General features: G+C 47.6%; 1 protein-coding gene across 8 annotated transcripts; it reads left to right on the top strand.

The window, feature by feature from the left end:
* Positions 1-260: 260 nt before the first annotated feature.
* Positions 261-21,621, top strand: LOC110520873 (sorting nexin-27). Of its 8 annotated transcripts, none has more exons than XR_005040417.1 (15): positions 414-739; positions 5,408-5,639; positions 6,043-6,235; positions 7,446-7,513; positions 7,810-7,914; positions 8,706-8,784; positions 13,049-13,212; positions 13,455-13,544; positions 14,395-14,544; positions 14,646-14,774; positions 14,883-14,942; positions 16,194-16,242; positions 16,431-19,730; positions 20,224-20,305; positions 20,364-21,621. XR_005040417.1 is itself a non-coding variant. In XM_036967786.1 (13 exons), the coding sequence occupies exons 1-13, from the start codon at positions 414-416 to the stop codon at positions 16,473-16,475; spliced, it is 1,704 nt and encodes a 567-aa protein (XP_036823681.1). In that variant the 5' UTR covers positions 261-413; the 3' UTR covers positions 16,476-18,553. The 8 variants fall into 8 exon arrangements, 2 of the variants coding, with proteins under 2 accessions (XP_036823681.1, XP_036823664.1); XR_005040421.1 differs by having other exon boundaries at positions 16,431-19,303; positions 19,697-19,730; positions 20,224-21,621; XR_005040415.1 differs by having other exon boundaries at positions 20,224-21,621.

Genomic DNA, 21,621 nt, shown 5'->3' on the forward strand with positions numbered 1-21,621 from the left:
ATCACTGAAGTTGGAGACTTATATCTTATATATGATTTACACTTGTGGAAAGGGCTTTACATTTGTGGATTGGTACTTATTTGTACAGATCATGATACACGAATACAAAACGCATGCTGTGAATTCACAATACATTTGGCATGATATTGATCCCATAGTGACCATCGACTTGACAAAATGTATCCACTCAAATGAGCCCAGTATCTTGATGTTGCGGTTGCGCAGTAGAGACCCACTCTAACCAGACGATGGGCGGGTTCCAGCGAGGGCAGTCTCTCGAGTCAAATCGGTTTTCGTTTACTTGGTCGCTCCTCCTCTCTCCATCGTTTCTAGCAAGCTAGCTAGATAACTAGGAGAGCTACCTTGAAGTTTGGAGACTCAAAGTGGATAAGGGGGAAACAGGCTGACGGAAAATGGCAGACGTCGAGGGAGAGGGAATTAATTCGGTGGCACCTCCGTTAGTTCAGCCATCCTCCCCTAACGGCTCCGGTGTCAGCCCAACGCAGGGCACCGGCAGTTGCCAAACGGTGACTACCGTTACGTCAGGCCCGCGACTGGTGCGGATAGTCAAGTCTGATTCGGGATATGGCTTCAATGTCCGGGGACAGGTTAGCGAAGGAGGACAACTACGGAGCATCAACGGGGAATTGTATGCCCCGCTACAGCATGTTAGTGCTGTTTTACCAGGCGGTGCAGCGGACAGAGCCGGTATCTCGAAAGGAGACCGGATTCTGGAAGTGTAAGTAAGAGTTAGCTTGCTATCTGGTAGCTGCTAACTACATGCGTAAGCTAGCTCAATGGTAGATATTTGGTCAAGGCAGGGCAAAACAAACAGACCACAGCAAAGTTTAAAAGGACGGTAATTGCCATGTCAGCTCCTCTGCACTGCAGTTGGTTCGTGAAACAAACGTGTTCTGCTGTCCCAAATTTAAGCTCGCTAGCTAACGTTAACTCCATAATTCACAAGCTGTTGTCCTCGGCTCAGTGCAACGCCATAAACGATCATAGCTAGCAACGTTAAATGATATGTTTCACTTGACCTGGAGACTAGGTTAACAAAGCCTTGCTAACTCATGCATCAGTCTGTGCTTGTGCCAGTCTTATCGGGAGTGTACAGGGCAGAAGAGCCGGTTCATCCCAATGAAAAGACGGTCTGTGTGAGAGCATGTGATCATTACGAATTCCAGTCACACTGACTCTCTGAACTTGGATACAAGCTAACTATATTAACACCACCACACACACAGGTTCCTTCCTTCCCTACACATCACGTTACCAGAAAAACAGCATGTGTCATTCTTATTAACAGAACCAGATAATGGAAAAATGGCCATTCAATGCGTGCACATTCATAGTCCGCTACTATTTTTACCTACTTGCCTTGATGATAATAATATGTATTTTAATAGTGTGCCCAAATGCTTTCTATCTAGTCTCAATTAAATGGGACTTAACATTTCCTAATTGTAATAGATCAACAATAGCCATAGTATGCCAAATGTGTCTGGATGCGGATGCTGCAATGCATAGAGAGTGCAGTGTGTCTGTCTGGTCTTTGCGACAGGTTTAGTATGCACAGGGGTAGCTAGCTTGGCGATGTTAGGTTCTGTTGCCATGGCAAGGAGCAGGCAGCATACAGCTCAGCATCAGTACCAGTGTGAGGGGAAGAAAAAGTGAGCGAGGGGGGTTGCTGGATACGGGATACATATTTGATTGGATGTGCTCTCAGTAATTCTCTGTTTTGATTTGTTGGCTCACTGTTTGCTGCTTTATGATTGGGTGCCGTGCAGTGGCCTGGCAGCTTGTTGACTCTAATATTGGTGTGCGTGCAAGGGTGGTTGCACGCCCATTGTGTGTGTGTGTGTGTTGAGCAACACAATTATCTATGCCAGCGAGAGACACCTGCCCATGTGCTCCATATGCTCACACACAGCAGTCCCTCAGTGTTAGCTGCAGTGCTTGTGTAGCATCTCCACAGCTCTCCAAAATCCACACTCCTCAGCAACACAGTCCCAGAGAACACACACACAGTCCCAGAGGACACACACACACAGTCCCAGAGAACACACACACACACACACACACAGTCCCAGAGAACACACACACAGTCCCAGAGGACACACACACACAGTCCCAGAGGACACACACACACAGTCCCAGAGAACACACACACAGTCCCAGAGAACACACACACACACACACACAGTCCCAGAGAACACACACACACACACAGTCCCAGAGAACACACAAACACACACACAGTCCCAAAGGGGTCACACACAGTCCCAGAGAACACACACACACAGTCCCAGAGAACACGCACACACACACACAGTCCCAGAGAGAACACACACACACACAGTCCCAGAGAACTTCTGCCTCTCAGCCCCCTACCCATGCCTTTATGACAGCCTCCAGTCCAGTCCAAACACTCATGGTTATATGACCCACAGTTGTTCCTGAATTCTAACCAGACTAGACTGGAGAAAGACTTGGAAGTGTTTTTGTCTGTCTTTCTGTGTGTGTGTGTTTGTCTCGGTCCAGTCTGTCTTTCTGTGTGTGTGTGTTTGTCTCGGTCCAGTCTGTCTTTCTGTGTGTGTGTGTGTGTGTGTTTGTCTCGGTCCAGTCTGTCTTTCTGTGTGTGTGTGTGTGTTTGTCTCGGTCCAGTCTGTCTTTCTGTGTGTGTGTGTGTTTGTCTCGGTCCAGTCTGTCTTTCTGTGTGTTTGTCTCGGTCCAGTCTGTCTTTCTGTGTGTGTGTTTGTCTCGGTCCAGTCTGTCTTTCTGTGTGTGTGTGTGTGTTTGTCTCGGTCCAGTCTGTCTTTCTGTGTGTGTGTGTGTTTGTCTCGGTCCAGTCTGTCTCTGTATGTCTGTGTGTGTGTTTGTCTCGGTCCAGTCTGTCTTTCTGTGTGTGTGTGTGTTTGTCTCGGTCCAGTCTGTCTTTCTGTGTGTGTGTGTGTTTGTCTCGGTCCAGTCTGTCTCTGTATGTCTGTGTGTGTGTTTGTCTCGGTCCAGTCTGTCTTTCTGTGTGTGTGTGTGTGTGTGTGTATTGTCTCGGTCCAGTCTGTCTTTCTGTGTGTGTGTGTGTGTTTGTCTCGGTCCAGTCTGTCTCTGTATGTCTGTGTGTGTATGACTACCTCAGCAGCTTTCAGTTAAACATTAGCCAGCCGAGAGACTAGTGATTTAAAGGAAATGAGTCTGGGTTTTTTGACACCTGTAAGGGATACATGCAGTGATCAACATGTTGGGACGCATAACACACACAGGCCTACAGATTACAGAATGGACCTACTGTGTTCTCTACCCACACACACTGATTAGGAGTTGTGCCGGCTGTGCGCACACTGTCAGTTTCCTTGATGAAACATTGGAGTGTGTGTATCTCTGTCATTGTCTGTTTGTTTTATGACCCCAGTGTCTTCCTCAGTGTTAACTGCAGTGCTCGTGGAGCATCTCCACTGCAGGTGGTCTGTCTGGCAGTGTTGTGTGTTGATGCTGTAATCTTTGGCCTGCTTTCTGTTCCTCTGTCACTGATGTAACAACATGATAGTTAGCCTGGGTTTACTAGGCAAAGGGCTACTTTATCATTTATTTTCCTGTGAACTTCTACAGAAATATCACGTGGACATCATGTGTATCCTGAAGGTAGGATTGGGTTCTTCTGTATCAATAGTTTCTACTGTGTGAACTGTGAGCCTAACTATAGTTGGTAACTGTAATATTTACTATAGGCTGCTGCAGTGCAGACGTCAGCACTCCTGCTTACACACACACACACACACACACACACACAGTCTCATGCCCTGGCAAGCTGCCATCTGAGTGGCCCAGTCTCTCTTTCTCTCTCTCTCTCTCACACACACACACACACACACACACACACAGAGTCCCTGTAGAGGTCACAAGTCCAGCTTACTAGCTCATGCTCTGACGCACAATCATCTGAGTGACGTGACCCCACCGTGACCCCGTTGCCATGGGAGACGTCAGAGTTCCGGCTGAGGTGAACATTACACTTGCTGACAGCCTTATCATGACGTCTACTGACTGACCCTTAATATATGATGATCACTGTTAAACAAGAGGGCTCGTCCATTCACTCCCAGACACACACAGACTGGTACTTAATATAGGATGATCACTGTTATACAAGAGGGCTCGTCCATTCACACCCAGACTGGTACTTAATATAGGATGATCACTGTTATACAAGAGGGTTTGTCCATTCACTCCCAGACACACACAGACTGGCACTTAATATAGGATGATCACTGTTATACAAGAGGGTTTGTCCATTCACTCCCAGAAACACACAGACTGGCACTTAATATAGGATGATCACTGTTATACAAGAGGGTTTGTCCATTCACTCCCAGACACACACAGACTGGTACTTAATATAGGATGATCACTGTTATACAAGAGGGTTTGTCCATTCACTCCCAGACACACACAGACTGGCACTTAATATAGGATGATCACTGTTATACAAGAGGGTTTGTCCATTCACTCCCAGACACACACAGACTGGCACTTAATATAGGATGATCACTGTTATACAAGAGGGTTTGTCCATTCACTCCCAGACACACACAGACTGGTACTTAATATAGGATGATCACTGTTATACAAGAGGGTTTGTCCATTCACTCCCAGACACACACAGACTGGTACTTAATATAGGATGATCACTGTTATACAAGAGGGTTTGTCCATTCACTCCCAGACACACACAGACTGGTACTTAATATAGGATGATCACTGTTATACAAGAGGGCTCGTCCATTCACACCCAGACACACACAGACTGGTACTTAATATAGGATGATCACTGTTATACAAGAGGGCTCGTCCATTCACACCCAGACACACACAGACTGGTACTTAATATAGGATGATCACTGTTATACAAGAGGGTTTGTCCATTCACACCCAGACACACACAGACTGGCACTTAATATAGGATGATCACTGTTATACAAGAGGGTTTGTCCATTCACACCCAGACACACACAGACTGGTACTTAATATAGGATGATCACTGTTATACAAGAGGGTTTGTCCATTCACACCCAGACACACACAGACTGGTACTTAATATAGGATGATCACTGTTATACAAGAGGGTTTGTCCATTCACACCCAGACACACACAGACTGGTACTTAATATAGGATGATCACTGTTATACAAGAGTCCACTCACACCAAGACAGACACTGACTAGGCAGCAAGAAACGTCAACAACACAATTCATTTTAGGCAGAAAGAACCAATGCTAGTTTCTAATTATGTATGAGTGCTGCTGCTCATTTGCAATGATGACTCAGTATACCCTAGCCCAATTATGAATGAGTATTCAATCTCTACCTCCCTTCATCTGCCTCTCTCTCTCTCCATCTCTCGTCTCAGTAATAGTGTGAACGTGGAGGGGGCGACCCATAAGCAGGTGGTGGATCTGATCCGTGCGGGGGAGAGGGAGCTGATGCTGGCCGTGCTGTCTGTACCTCCCCAGGAGGCTGACTGTCTGGACCCTGGAGACGACGGCTCAGCCCAGTCCTGCTACGACTACAGCGACAAACAGGCCGTCCCCATCTCCGTCCCCACATACAAACACGCTGAACTCAACCAGGAGAGGTTTGTGGTGAGTAGATGGACGGAAGGAGAAAGAAAGGAAGGGGTGGGTGGAGAGAGGGACGGAGTGGTGCGAATAACCTGTCCACATCTGTCCCAGCATGCAAATACACTGAACGCAACCAGGGGAGAGAGGGAGGGAGAGATAAAATGCCTGAGGAAAGATGTACATAACATGTAGGTATTGCCGCAGGTAGCCTAGTGGTTAGAGCGTTGGGCCAGTAACCAAAAGGTTGCTTGATCGAATCCCCGAGCTGACAAGGTAAAAATCTGTCGTTCTGCCCCTGAACAAGGCAGTTAACCCACTGGTCCTAGGCCGTCATTTTAAATAAGAATTTGATCTTAACTGACTTGCCTAGTTAAATGAAATAAAATACCTAAAGTATATTTGAACTGTGTGTCTCTGTTTGCAGATGTATAATGTGTACATGGCAGGCAGACAGCTGTGCTCTAAGAGGTACAGGGAGTTTGCTATCCTCAACCAGAACCTGAAGAGAGAGTTTGCCAACTACACCTTCCCCAAAATACCTGGCAAATGGCCTTTTTCCCTGTCTGAACAACAACTAGACGCTAGACGCAGGGGACTGGAGGAATACCTGGAGAAAGGTGAGAGGGAGGAAAAGGCCAGAGAAATATGGAGCAAAAACCATTTGGAAAGGTGATAGAAAGGGTGGAATGAGAGATGGAGAGATAACTGGAAGAAGGTGGAAGATGATGCAATAAATGGAGGAAGAAAAATACATGTGGAAAGGATTGGAGAGGAGGTAGAGATGGTCAGGATTACAGGCTACTAAGAGAGGCTCATGGGAGTGTCTTAGAGAGGAGGTAGAGATGGTCAGGATTACAGGCTACTAAGAGAGGCTCATGGGAGTGTCTTAGAGAGGAGGTAGAGATGGTCAGGATTACAGGCTACTAAGAGAGGCTCATGGGAGTGTCTTAGAGAGGAGGTAGAGATGGTCAGGATTACAGGCTACTAAGAGAGGCTCATGGGAGTGTCTTAGAGAGGAGGTAGAGATGGTCAGGATTACAGGCTACTAAGAGAGGCTCATGGGAGTGTCTTAGAGAGGAGGTAGAGATGGTCAGGATTACAGGCTACTAAGAGAGGCTCATGGGAGTGTCTTAGAGAGGAGGTAGAGATGGTCAGGATTACAGGCTACTAAGAGAGGCTCATGGGAGTGTCTTAGAGAGGAGGTAGAGATTGTCAGGATTACAGGCTACTAAGAGAGGCTCATGGGAGTGTCTTAGAGAGGAGGTAGAGATGGTCAGGATTACAGGCTACTAAGAGAGGCTCATGGGAGTGTCTTAGAGAGGAGGTAGAGATGGTCAGGATTACAGGCTACTAAGAGAGGCTCATGGGAGTGTCTTAGAGAGGAGGTAGAGATGGTCAGGATTACAGGCTACTAAGAGAGGCTCATGGGAGTGTCTTAGAGAGGAGGTAGAGATGGTCAGGATTACAGGCTACTAAGAGAGGCTCATGGGAGTGTCTTAGAGAGGAGGTAGAGATGGTCAGGATTACAGGCTACTAAGAGAGGCTCATGGGAGTGTCTTAGAGAGGAGGTAGAGATGGTCAGGATTACAGGCTACTAGAGGCTCATGGGAGTGTCTTAGAGAGGAGGTAGAGGTGGTCAGGATTACAGGCTACTAGAGGCTCATGGGAGTGTCTTAGAGAGGAGGTAGAGATGGTCAGGATTACAGGCTACTAAGAGAGGAACTCATGGGAGTGTCTACAGTGGGATCTGCCTTTCTCAGTGTTTCTACTTTCTCTCTCCTCTCCTTTTCACCATCCTGCTGCCCATTCTTCCTTCTCTCTTCACAGTGTGTTCAGTGAGGGTGATTGGGGAGAGTGATGTCATGCAGGAGTTTCTGTCTGACGAGTCTGATGAGGTAAGCGTGTCATTCTGAATGTGTTTGCTTATTCCTCTCTCTAAGATGTATTCTTGTTTTAGACTCTTTCTCTCTTGTTCTCTCTCCTCTCATCCTATCCTCTGGGATGTGTGGTGTGTGAGATGGGGCTGGCATCTCTGTCCTTTTTTCTTCTTTTTGGTTTCCTCTCTTCTGCTTTTCCATCTCTGTCTACACTGTGTGTGTGTGTGCGCATGTCTGGCCTATGAGTGGTCCTGTGACCGCCTTCTCAACCGTCTGGCTGTAAGTCATCTCTTGCCACCCCCCATTCTCCGTAGAACTATAACGGCGTATCAGATGTGGAGTTGAGGATAGCCATGCCTGATAAAACCACCGTCACAGTCCGAGTCCGCAAGAACTGTACAACTGACCAGGTCTACCAGGTAACACACCCCTAACCTCTAGTTACACATACAGCCCTCACACCTAGTCCCCAGGACCATCAGGCCACACCCTCACACATAGTCCCCAGGACCATCAGGCCACACCCTCACACCTAGTCCCCAGGACCATCAGGCCACACCCTCACACCTAGCTAGTCCCCAGGACCATCAGGCCACACCCTCACACCTAGCTAGTCCCCAGGACCATCAGGCCACACCCTCACACCTAGCTAGGACCATCAGGCCACACCCTCACACCTAGCTAGTCCCTGGGACCATCAGGCCACACCGAGTCCCCAGGACCATCAGGCCACACCGAGTCCCCAGGACCATCAGGCCACACCGAGTCCCCAGGACCATCAGGCCACACCCTCACACCTTGGTTACCACTTGGACCCACATTAAGCAATTCTAGGCTGGACCGTAAATGGCCTCTTTGTTCATGCACAGGCCTCTTTGTTCATGCACAGGCCTCTTTGTTAATGCACAGGCCTCTTTGTTAATGCACAGGCCTTTTTGTTCATGCACAGGCCTCTTTGTTCATGCACAGGCCTCTTTGTTCATGCACAGGCCTCTTTGTTCATGCACAGGCCTCTTTGTTCATGCACAGGCCTCTTTGTTAATGCACAGGCCTCTTTGTTAATGCACAGGCCTTTTTGTTCATGCACAGGCCTCTTTGTTCATGCACAGGCCTCTTTGTTCATGCACAGGCCTCTTTGTTCATGCACAGGCCTCTTTGTTAATGCACAGGCCTCTTTGTTAATGCACAGGCCTTTCCCACTCTCCCACAGGCTGTGGTCATGACAGTAGGAATGGACAGCATAACAGCCAGCTACTTTGCTCTGTTTGAGGTCATCAACCACTCCTTTGGTAAGTGTGAGGGTGAGATCTTTTATTTCATAGTACTAGTCTTTTTCCATGTGCTAACTCTAGCATTAACCTTAATCACCTGAGACTTTGGCCCAGAGAGAGAGAGTGCGTGCGTGCGCGGTCCTCTTACTACATTCAGATTGAGAGTGGACCTGAGAGCTCTGTAAAAAGCTATATGACGCTTTAATGGCCTTAATGAATGATTGATAGCTAATGTTGGGTTGTTCTAACTTTAATATGGTCAGAATCTTCCCCCTAAAGCACATTTTACTCACATACAGAGTCGTTAAAGTGACAGTTCACTCAAGTCTTACCTCAATAGTCAAGCTATAGTGTGTGTTGTTTGCATATCCTGCTACAGTGGGTAGCATTGCTCATCTTTCCCATTAATTTGGGGTAGAGACCTGCACATTTTTCCCATGAATGTACCAACATGTAGACACCAGGATCTCTGGTGCCAGTCTCTCATTCATTTAATGAAGTCTGTCTCCACTCAGTAACATCTGTTAAGTCAGCCCTGTCCCTCTTCCATCAAAGACAGGCTAACACCTACTCCTGTGTGTGTGTGTGTCTGTCTGTGTGTGTGTGTGTGTGTCTTTAATCATAGAGGTTAACATTCCTACCCAGGAGCTTTGTTGATTGAATCACTTCTTCATGATGTTGCTGTTGAGGGAGTTGTGGTGTCTGGTTGGTTGGGATATGAGCAAAGCATTTCTATTTGTAGCGAAACACGGTTTTGATTAGATGGTATACAGCTACGAATTGGCTTTTCATAGCCGGGTTAGGAGAACTTACGCAGCAGGTTAGGAGAACTAACGTAGTGGGTTAGGATAATTAACGTAGTGGGTTAGGAGAACTTATGCAGCAGGTTTGGAGAATTAGAACTTATGCAGCGGGTTAGGAGAATTAACGTAGTGGGTTAGGAGAATTTACGTAGTGGGTTAGGAGAATTAACGTAGTGGGTTAGGAGAATTAACGTAGTGGGTTAGGAGAATTAACGTAGTGGGTTAGGAGAATTAACGTAGTGGGTTAGGAGAATTAACGTAGTGGGTTAGGAGAATTAACGTAGTGGGTTAGGAGAATTAACGTAGTGGGTTAGGAGAATTAACGTAGTGGGTTAGGAGAATTAACATAGTGGGTTAGGAGAACTTACGCAGCGGGTTAGGAGAATTAACATAGTGGGTTAGGAGAACTTACGCAGCGGGTTAGGAGAATTAACGTAGTGGGTTAGGAGAATTAACGTAGTGGGTTAGGAGAATTAACGTAGTGGGTTAGGAGAATTTACGTAGTGGGTTAGGAGAATTTACGTAGTGGGTTAGGAGAATTAACGTAGTGGGTTAGGAGAATTAACGTAGTGGGTTAGGATAATTAACGTAGTGGGTTAGGAGAATTAACGTAGTGGGTTAGGAGAATTAACGTAGTGGGTTAGGAGAACTTACGCAGCGGGTTAGGAGAATTAACGTAGTGGGTTAGGAGAATTAACGTGGTGGGTTAGGAGAATTAACGTAGTGGGTTAGGAGAATTAACATAGTGGGTTAGGAGAACTTACGCAGCGGGTTAGGAGAATTAACATAGTGGGTTAGGAGAACTTACGCAGCGGGTTAGGAGAATTAACGTAGTGGGTTAGGAGAATTAACGTAGTGGGTTAGGAGAATTAACGTAATGGGTTAGGAGAATTTACGTAGTATGGTTAGGAGAATTAACGTAGTGGGTTAGGAGAATTAACGTAGTGGGTTAGGAGAATTAACGTAGTGGGTTAGGAGAATTAACGTAGTGGGTTAGGAGAATTAACGTAGTGGGTTAGGAGAATTAACGTAGTGGGTTAGGAGAATTAACATAGTGGGTTAGGAGAACTTACGCAGCGGGTTAGGAGAATTAACGTAGTGGGTTTGGAGAATTAACGTAGTGGGTTAGGAGAATTAACGTAGTGGGTTAGGAGAATTAACATAGTGGGTTAGGAGAACTTACGCAGCGGGTTAGGAGAATTAACATAGTGGGTTAGGAGAACTTACGCAGCGGGTTAGGAGAATTAGTGTAGTGGGTTAGGAGAATTAACGTAGTGGGTTAGGAGAATTAACGTAGTGGGTTAGGAGAATTAACGTAGTGGGTTAGGAGAATTAACATAGTGGGTTAGGAGAACTTACGCAGCGGGTTAGGAGAATTAACGTAGTGGGTTAGGAGAACGTACGTAGTGGGTTAGGAGAATTAACGTAGTGGGTTAGGAGAATTAACGTAGTGGGTTAGGAGAATTAACGTAGTGGGTTAGGAGAATTAGGTTAAGGTTAGGAAAAGGGTAAAGGTTAGGTAAAATGCTACATTTTTCCTTGACGCAACTCAAACATGGAACTTTCCTACTGTAGCTGTATACCATCTAGCCACAACCGGAAAACACCCACCGACCTAACCCTGTCGCTCTCTCTCTCTCTCACCCACCGACCTAACCCTGTCGCTCTCTCTCTCTCACCCACCGACCTAACCCTGTCACTCTGTCTCTCTCTCCCACCGACCTAACCCTGTCACTCTCTCTCTCTCCCACCGACCTAACCCTGTCTCTCTCTCTCTCTCTCTCTCTCTCTCTCCCACCGACCTAACCTTGTCGCTCTCTCTCTCTCTCCCACCGACCTAACCCTGTCGCTCTCTCTCCCACCGACCTAACCCTGTCGCTCTCTCTCCCACCGACCTAACCCTGTCGCTCTCTCTCCCACCGGCCTAACCCTGTCGCTCTCTCTCCCACCGGCCTAACCCTGTCGCTCTCTCTCCCACCGACCTAACCCTGTCGCTCTCTCTCCCACCGACCTAGCCCTGTCGCTCTCTCTCCCACCGACCTAGCCCTGTCGCTCTCTCTCCCACCGACCTAGCCCTGTCGCTCTCTCTCCCACCGACCTAACCCTGTCGCTCTCTCTCCCACCGACCTAACCCTGTCGTTCTCTCTCCCACCGACCTAACCCTGTCGCTCTCTCTCCCACCGGCCTAACCCTGTCGCTCTCTCTCCCACCGGCCTAACCCTGTCGCTCTCTCTCCCACCGGCCTAACCCTGTCGCTCTCTCTCCCACCGACCTAGCCCTGTCGCTCTCTCTCCCACCGACCTAACCCTGTCGCTCTCTCTCCCACCGACCTAACCCTGTCGCTCTCTCTCCCACCGACCTAACCCTGTCGCTCTCTCTCCCACCGACCTAGCCCTGTCGCTCTCTCTCCCACCGACCTAACCCTGTCGCTCTCTCTCCCACCGACCTAACCCTGTCGCTCTCTCTCCCACCGGCCTAACCCTGTCGCTCTCTCTCCCACCGGCCTAACCCTGTCGCTCTCTCTCCCACCGACCTAACCCTGTCGCTCTCTCTCCCACCGACCTAGCCCTGTCGCTCTCTCTCCCACCGACCTAGCCCTGTCGCTCTCTCTCCCACCGACCTAACCCTGTCGCTCTCTCTCCCACCGACCTAACCCTGTCGCTCTCTCTCCCACCGACCTAACCCTGTCGCTCTCTCTCCCACCGATCTAGCCCTGTCGCTCTCTCTCCCACCGACCTAGCCCTGTCGCTCTCTCTCCCACCGACCTAACCCTGTCGCTCTCTCTCCCACCGACCTAACCCTGTCGCTCTCTCTCCCACCGACCTAACCCTGTCGCTCTCTCTCCCACCGACCTAGCCCTGTCGCTCTCTCTCCCACCGACCTAACCCTGTCGCTCTCTCTCCCACCGACCTAACCCTGTCGCTCTCTCTCCCACCGACCTAACCCTGTCGCTCTCTCTCCCACCGACCTAACCCTGTCGCTCTCTCTCCCACCGACCTAACCCTGTCGCTCTCTCTCCCACCGACCTAACCCTGTCGCTCTCTCTCCCACCGACCTAACCCTGTCGCTCTCTCTCCCACCGACCTAACCCTGTCGTTCTCTCTCCCACCGACCTAACCCTGTCGCTCTCTCTCCCACCGACCTAACCCTGTCGCTCTCTCTCCCACCGACCTAACCCTGTCGCTCTCTCTCCCACCGACCTAACCCTGTCGCTCTCTCTCCCACCGACCTAACCCTGTCGTTCTCTCTCCCACCGACCTAACCCTGTCGCTCTCTCTCCCACCGACCTAACCCTGTCGCTCTCTCTCCCACCGACCTAACCCTGTCGTTCTCTCTCCCACCGACCTAACCCTGTCGCTCTCTCTCCCACCGACCTAACCCTGTCGCTCTCTCTCCCACCGACCTAACCCTGTCGCTCTCTCTCCCACCGACCTAACTCTGTCGCTCTCTGTCTCTGTATCTCTCTCTCTCTCCGTCAGTGCGTAAACTGGCTCCTAATGAGTTCCCCCACAAGCTGTATGTTCAGAACTACACATCTGCTGTCCCTGGGACCTGCCTCACCCTGCGCAAGTGGCTCTTCACCACCGAGGAGGAGATCCTGCTCAATGACAACCAACTGGCCGTCAGCTACTGCTTCCACCAGGTGTGTGTGTCAGGGGAATGTGCATTGTGTGTCAGGGGAATGTGCATTGTGTGTCAGGGGAATGTGCATTGTGTGTCAGGGGAATGTGCATTGTGTGTCAGGGGAATGTGCATTGTGTGTCAGGGGAATGTGCATTGTGTGTCAGGGGAATGTGCATTGTGTGTCAGGGGAATGTGCATTGTGTGTCAGGGGAATGTGCGGTTTGTCCATTATAACGCTCTCTCTCTCCCCCCACCTCTCAGGCGGTGGATGATGTGAAAAGGGGATTTATCAAGGCAGAGGAGAAGTCCTACCAGCTACAGAAATTAGCAGAACAGAAGAAGATGGCCATGGTTAGTGTCTCTCTCTCTCTCCCTCTCTGCTAGTCACTAGATGGCCATGGTTAGTGTCTCTCTCTCTCTCTCCCTCTCTGCTAGTCCCTAGATGGCCATGGTTAGTGTCTCTCTCTCCCTCTCTTCTAGTCACTAGATGGCCATGGTTAGTGTCTCTCTCTCCCTCTCTTCTAGTCACTAGATGGCCATGGTTAGTGTCTCTCTCTCCCTCTCTTCTAGTCACTAGATGGCCATGGTTAGTGGCTCTCTCTCTCCCTCTCTTCTAGTCACTAGATGGCCATGGTTAGTGTCTCTCTCTCCCTCTCTTCTAGTCACTAGATGGCCATGGTTAGTCTCTCTCTCCCTCTCTGCTAGTCACTAGATGGCCATGGTTAGTGTCTCTCTCTCTCCCTCTCTGCTAGTCACTAGATGACCATGGTAAGTGTCTCGCTCTGCCTCTCTTCTAGTCACTAGATGACCATGGTTAGTGTCTCTCTCTGCCTCTCTTCTAGTCACTAGATGGCCATGGTTAGTGTCTCGCTCTGCCTCTCTTCTAGTCACTAGATGGCCATGCTACAACAGACATTACTGTCACAACTAATGAGCAAATACAGTACATGACTGTCAAAAAGAAAGGAGGACCAAGGCCCTCTTCAGATAATGAATTAAAATGCCTTTTTTTGTATGGCATGTTCAATGGAAACAGATTTAAAACTCATGGCCTTCGTCAGGGAGTACATGACTGGTAGGGCTGTAATAGATGGGAATAAACTAGGTCATGTAGTGTAAGACTTGGTATATACATGGCATATATGACCAAATAGACATGGAACATAGGATGGTTTCTAGAAATGTTTTCTCTTTCCCCCAGTATCTCAGTATGTTACGGGGCTGTGAAGGCTACAATGAGATCATCTTCCCACACTGCTCCTGTGACTCCCGACGCAAAGGCCACGTCGTCACAGCCATCAGCATACACAACTTTAAACTGCACGCCTGCACAGAGGAGGGAACACTAGAGGTATGGAGAATGTGTGTGTATATGTGTGTGTGTGTGTATATGTGTGTGTGTGTGTGTGTGTGTGTGTGTGTGTGTGTGTTAACCCTGTCTCTCTGTAACAGAACCAGGTGATTGTGTTTGAGTGGGTGGAGATGCAGCACTGGGACACTGATGAGGAGGGCATGGCCTTCTGCTTCCAGTACGCCAGGGCAGAGAAGAAACCTCGCTGGGTCAAGATCTTTACTCCCTACGTGAGTCTCACACACACTCACAGTACACACCTTTTGAGAGTCCCAACGAATGTCTGAACATGATGTATCAATGTGCAGAGAGTTAACCCTTTGTTGTCCTGTGTCCAGTTCAACTACCTGCATGAGTGCGTTGAGAGAGTCTTCTGTGAACTCAAGTGGAGGAAAGAGGTGAGAAGAGGGTTGTATACTGCTTTGTACTGTCTACTGGCTAACCAGGAGTCTTATACTGCCATGTACTGTCTACTGGCTAACCAGGAGTCTTATACTGCCATGTACTGTCTACTGGCTAACCAGCAGTCTTATACTGCCATGTACTGTCTACTGGCTAACCAGGAGTCTTATACTGCCATGTACTGTCTACTGGCTAACCAGGAGTCTTATACTGCCATGTACTGTCTACTGGCTAACCAGGAGTCTTATACTGCCATGTACTGTCTACTGGCTAACCAGCAGTCTTATACTGCCATGTACTGTCTACTGGCTAACCAGGAGTCTTATACTGCCATGTACTGTCTACTGGCTAACCAGCAGTCTTATACTGCCATGTACTGTCTACTGGCTAACCAGGAGTCTTATACTGCCATGTACTGTCTACTGGCTAACCAGGAGTCTTATACTGCCATGTACTGTCTACTGGCTAACCAGGATTCTTATACTGCCATGTACTGTCTACTGGCTAACCAGGAGTCTTATACTGCCATGTACTGTCTACTGGCTAACCAGGAGTCTTATACTGCCATGTACTGTCTACTGGCTAACCAGGAGTCTTATACTGCCATGTACTGTCTACTGGCTAACCAGCAGTCTTACGCTGCCATGTACTGTCTACTGGCTAACCAGGAGTCTTATACTGCCATGTACTGTCTAACCAGCAGTATTACGCTGCCATGAACTGTCTACTGGCTAACCAGCAGTATTACACTGCCATGTACTGTCTACTGGCTAACCAGCAGTCTTATGCTGCCATGTACTGTCTACTGGCTAACCAGCAGTCTTATGCTGCCATGTACTGTCTACTGGCTAACCAGCAGTCTTATACTGCCATGTACTGTCTACTGGCTAACCAGCAGTCTTATGCTGCCATGTACTGTCTACTGGCTAACCAGCAGTCTTATGCTGCCATGTACTGGCTAACCAGCAGTCTTATGCTGTCATGTACTGTCTACTGGCTAACCAGCAGTCTTATACTGCCATGTACTGTCTACTGGCTAACCAGGAGTCTTATGCTGCCATGTACTGTCTACTGGCTGACCAGCAGTCTTATGCTGCCATGTACTGGCTAACCAGCAGTCTTATGCTGCCATGTACTGTCTACTGGCTAACCAGGAGTCTTATGCTGCACATTTCACTGGCTAATATCTTTTGAATGTTGTCCACTGATATTGTTTGAGAATGTTGTGGAATGTTGTGTGTCTCCAGGTGGAAGAGGAGGCTGTGGATAAGGACAATAAGAACTGCAGTAAAGAAGGTATGTGTAGCAAGGTAAGGCTTTGCCTGCCTCTGTCTCTGGTACAGCAGTGGCCTGGGGGTGTGTGTGGGTGGGTGTGTGCGTGTGTGTGTGTGTGTGTGTGTGTGTGCGTGCGTGCGAGTGTTCATATTGTGCATTTTTGCCAGCCTGCGCATGTTGTTGTTTCCTGAGCCGTGTGTCTGTTTCAGAATATCTTCCAGCTGTTGAGACACAGAAGGAATGGAGGCACCTAGGAGGAGAGATCATCACCTCCTAAACATGCTCTCCTCCATCCATCCCTCTGGTCTGGTTCGGCCCGGAACTACCACCACTACCTGTCCTCACACAACTACTACTACATCAACTACAAACCAACAAACTACAACTTCTACATACCAATAACAGCAACTACAGATCAACAACCACTACACACCATCAAACTACAAATGAACGACTTCTGGACTGACTGAAGGAGAAACAATGACGCACGCACACTACAACTTAAGCTGTTATTCACCATGAACCCTTGAATACAACCCAAGCACACGATATAAACACAAGCCAACAGGAAGCTACAGTAGAAACATATAGCAGGTTTGTACAGGTGAATAAGTAACTCTAAAAACTTAGATACATGCCTTCAAAACTCCATGGAGACCTGTGACTATTGGCTAAGGAGGCTAACGTCTTGTGGTGCGATTGGCTGAAGGAGATGGTTCTCTGAGACGATATTGGACAAGGGATTTGACAACGTGCAAGGACAACGTTCAAGGCCATTTTGTGGCCACTTTGGAGTGCTCTGGACTGGAACAGAGTGCAGTGGAAGAAGAGAACAAAAGAGGGATACAGATGCTGAAACAGAACCTGTTCTAAAAGAGGAAACGGCTGGTGGTGATGGAACAGAACCTGTTCTAAAAGAGGAAACGGCTGGTGGTGATGGAACAGAACCTGTTCTAAATGAGGAAACGGCTGGTGGTGATGGAACAGAACCTGTTCTCAAAGAGGAAACGGCTGGTGGTGATGGAACAGAACCTGTTCTAAATGAGGAAACGGCTGGTGGTGATGGAACAGAACCTGTTCTAAAGGAGGAAACGGCTGGTGGTGATGGAACAGAACCTGTTCTAAAAGAGGAAACGGCTGGTGGTGATGGAACAGAACCTGTTCTAAAAGAGGAAACGGCTGGTGGTGATGGAACAGAACCTGTTCTAAAAGAGGAAACGGCTGGTGGTGAGGGAACAGAACCTGTTCTAAAAGAGGAAACGGCTGGTGGTGATGGAACAGAACCTGTTCTAAAAGAGTAAACGGCTAGTGGTGATGGAACAGAACCTGTTCTAAAAGAGGAAATGGCTGGTGGTGATGGAACAGAACCTGTTCTAAAAGAGGAAATGGCTGGTGGTGAGGGAACAGAACCTGTTCTAAAAGAGGAAACGGCTGGTGGTGATGGAACAGAACCTGTTCTAAAAGAGGAAATGGCTGGTGGTGATGGAACAGAACCTGTTCTAAAAGAGGAAACGGCTGGTGGTGATGGACTGAGGAGACGCATCTGAAAAGTTATAAACAGGAAGTGTGTGTGTGTGTGTCTGTCGACTGATTATGGACAGCTGTGAGAGTCTAGGTTGGAACCCTGGAGGTAGAAACAACCCTTCTCTCTGACTCTGAACTGAACTCCCAGAATGAGTCTAGACAGACAGACGGAGGGAAACGGCCGCATGATACAAGAGACTGGACTCATATGAACCACACAGACCGATTGACATATAGATATTATCTCCTGTTTGTAGCCACTATCTCCATTTCAAAGATATCTACTGAAGAGACTATTACAGAGAGAGAGAAACCATACATTTCCTTTATTTGTGACTATTGGGCCGAGCAGAACCAAGGGTAGCATGTGTGTTTCAGCTGCTGGTTCTGTTTTAGTTTACAGATGCTGAAATTGCCCTGAAGCCATTTTTGAATACACAAACCTTCTCATTAAAACACACACACACACACACACACACACACACACAATGCTCATCATGTAGGAATTGGATCCCAGAAAAGTATTCTGCCATCTTGACAGATACCTGAACAAGGAACATGTTTACTTCACCTGTGTGTTTTGTGTACCAACAGATATATATATATATCTATCATTTTTAATGTGGACATTTCAGACATTGGACAGAATAGCACAAAAAGAACCCTGTAAGATGTTGACCACGTTAAGCTCAATCTGTATTCATTCTATCCTAGCCTAAGCTTTCTGTTCTGCTGATGCCTAACCGTGGGGTCTCATGAAGACTGTATTTATACTGGGTTGTAAAAACACTGAACTCAAAGTGCATCTCGATTTACATGTTTTGTGTCTTTCTGTTCTTGAGAAAAGGTGTGATGCTTTAGAAAACACATCGTGATTGTCAGTCTGTAGGATATGTCTATGGTGTTGGTTTAGGTGAGTCTTTGGTTCAATTGATATATTGGTCCTTGTGTATCTGAAGACGCTGCAGTGCTCAGAACGACCTGCAGGGGTCTCCCTCCCACTGAGAAACACTAGATCAGTTCCTATACAACAGGGCTGGCCAGTATTCTAACAGAGGGCCGGTGTGGGTGCAGGCTTTTGCCCCAGCCAAGCAGTAACACACCTGATTCAATATCTGGTGGATGTTATCATTGGATGCTGATGCAACACCACACACATCTTTAAATGCAGTGTTAACCTACAGGAGGTATACGCCCTAAACCCCACAGAGGTTTAAACAGTGGTGTAGTAGGAGCTACCGGAGGTATACGCCCTAAACCCCACAGAGGTTTAAACAGTGGTGTAGTAGGAGCTACACGGAGGTATACGCCCTAAACCCCACAGAGGTTTAAACAGTGGTGTAGTAGGAGCTACACGGAGGTATACGCCCTAAACCCCACAGAGGTTTAAACAGTGGTGTAGTAGGAGCTACACGGAGGTATACGCCCTAAACCCCACAGAGGTTTAAACAGTGGTGTAGTAGGAGCTACACGGAGGTATACGCCCTAAACCCCACAGAGGTTTAAACAGTGGTGCAGTAGGAGCTACACGGAGGTATACGCCCTAAACCCCACAGAGGTTTAAACAGTGGTGTAGGAGGTATACGCCCTAAACCCCACAGAGGTTTAAACAGTGGTGTAGTAGGAGCTACACGGAGGTATACGCCCTAAACCCCACAGAGGTTTAAACAGTGGTGTAGTAGGAGCTACACGGAGGTATACGCCCTAAACCCCACAGAGGTTTAAACAGTGGTGTAGTAGGAGCTACATGGAGGTATACGCCCTAAACCCCACAGAGGTTTAAACAGTGGTGTAGTAGGAGCTACACGGAGGTATACGCCCTAAACCCCACAGAGGTTTAAACAGTGGTGTAGTAGGAGCTACACGGAGGTATACGCCCTAAACCCCACAGAGGTTTAAACAGTGGTGTAGTAGGAGCTACACGGAGGTATACGCCCTAAACCCCACAGAGGTTTAAACAGTGGTGCAGTAGGAGCTACACGGAGGTATACGCCCTAAACCCCACAGAGGTTTAAACAGTGGTGCAGTAGGAGCTACACGGAGGTATACGCCCTAAACCCCACAGAGGTTTAAACAGTGGTGTAGTAGGAGCTACACGGAGGTATACGCCCTAAACCCCACAGAGGTTTAAACAGTGGTGTAGTAGGAGCTACACGGAGGTATACGCCCTAAACCCCACAGAGGTTTAAACAGTGGTGCAGTAGGAGCTACACGGAGGTATACGCCCTAAACCCCACAGAGGTTTAAACAGTGGTGTAGTAGGAGCTACACGGAGGTATACGCCCTAAACCCCACAGAGGTTTAAACAGTGGTGTAGTAGGAGCTACACGGAGGTATATGCCCTAAACCCCACAGAGGTTTAAACAGTGGTGCAGTAGGAGCTACACGGAGGTATACGCCCTAAACCCCACAGAGGTTTAAACAGTGGTGCAGTAGGAGCTACACGGAGGTATACGGTGTAGTAGGAGCTACACGGAGGTATACGCCCTAAACCCCACAGAGGTTTAAACAGTGGTGTAGTAGGAGCTACACGGAGGTATACGCCCTAAACCCCACAGAGGTTTAAACAGTGGTGTAGTAGGAGCTACACGGAGGTATACGCCCTAAACCCCACAGAGGTTTCAATAAAGGTTCAATAAAATAAATATGCACAAAACCCACTTTTTGTTCAGTGGACATTGGGTATAGTCACTTCTTAATTCCCACTGATCCGTATCAAAGTAGTGTAGTGGTGGTATAAATGGTATCAAGTATGTGGTACAATAGAGAAAGTAGCCTACACAATCGCAAAGCACGTGTATTATATTCACATGTGCGCTGCACACAGCCAAGTTTCAGCTGAATATCATGGCAGTAAGAGCCGCAGCTGGTTGTCCCATGGAGCAGCTCTTTGCAGTGCTCAATTCAGTCATCGTGCTGTTTTGAATGAACATTTCCAAATGCTTTCCCAAGGAAAACTTCCTAATTAAAGCTGCAATATGTACATTTGGGCGACCCAACGAGATCATAGAGGTTGAGAATGTACAAAGACTCTCTGTACAATTACCTATTGTTTTGTCACAAACTGAAATTAGGCAAACTTAGAATTTTAGCAACCAGGAAATGGCGGAGCTATTTCTGTATAGTGCATCTTTAAATGTTGACTGCAAATTGGGCCTACAAGATATAATTATGATTTGTATCAATCTGGAGGGCATTTCTTTTGAAAACTCTGCAATCACATGTACTCTACTGTAGGCCTACATTGTAGAGTACAGACACTGCGAGCCACATGGTATTTTGCTTAATTATTTTAAAGGGCAACTAGACCCTCGCAAAATAGTATTTTAGATTTTTCCCAGACCTAAAAAATGGTCTCCTTGTGCGGTATAAGCATTGATGTGGGCTTAACATGCATTTGTTGTTTTTCTATGAAAGATTTTTCTGGCAAAATGATGGTGTACTCACTTCTCCAGGCATCGCTACACCAATGGGTTTTCCTGTATCTGTGAGTGATTTGATTTGGGACCTGAATCTCCAACAGGCTTAGGCTGTTTACACAATGGATCATCATGTCTCACTCCCATAGGCTGCTTCACTTGTCAATCAAGCCTCTGCTATCTCGCCCTGTAATCTGCGATATCTCTCTCTCAAACACTCCTCTGTCTCTCATCGTCAACTCTTTATTTAAGTAAGATATTAAGCAACTTCTCTTATCCTACAGTATCTTCACCTGTCTGACAAATGAAGCAAATGAGAAAATAAAACAATCTGAAGAGAACCACACAGGGTTGAATGGATGAAAGCTGATGTCATTTAGTAATTTAACTTATTGACTTATTGTAATGAATTGTAACATTATTTTAAATGAAATTGAAAACATTGATGTCTTCTCTC

The sequence above is a fragment of the Oncorhynchus mykiss genome, chromosome 3 (genome assembly GCF_013265735.2).
Source record: "Oncorhynchus mykiss isolate Arlee chromosome 3, USDA_OmykA_1.1, whole genome shotgun sequence".
In the NCBI taxonomy this organism is placed as follows: Eukaryota; Metazoa; Chordata; class Actinopteri; order Salmoniformes; family Salmonidae; genus Oncorhynchus; species Oncorhynchus mykiss.

Bases quoted from the DNA above. Each gene is read 5' to 3' on its own strand.
- LOC110520873 (XM_036967769.1), top strand. From the start codon at position 414: ATGGCAGACGTCGAGGGAGAGGGAATTAATTCGGTGGCACCTCCGTTA. The intron at 5,640-6,042 runs GTGAGTAGATGG...CTCTGTTTGCAG, and splicing joins TCAACCAGGAGAGGTTTGTG to ATGTATAATGTGTACATGGC. The intron at 16,243-16,430 runs GTATGTGTAGCA...TGTCTGTTTCAG, and splicing joins TAAGAACTGCAGTAAAGAAG to AATATCTTCCAGCTGTTGAG.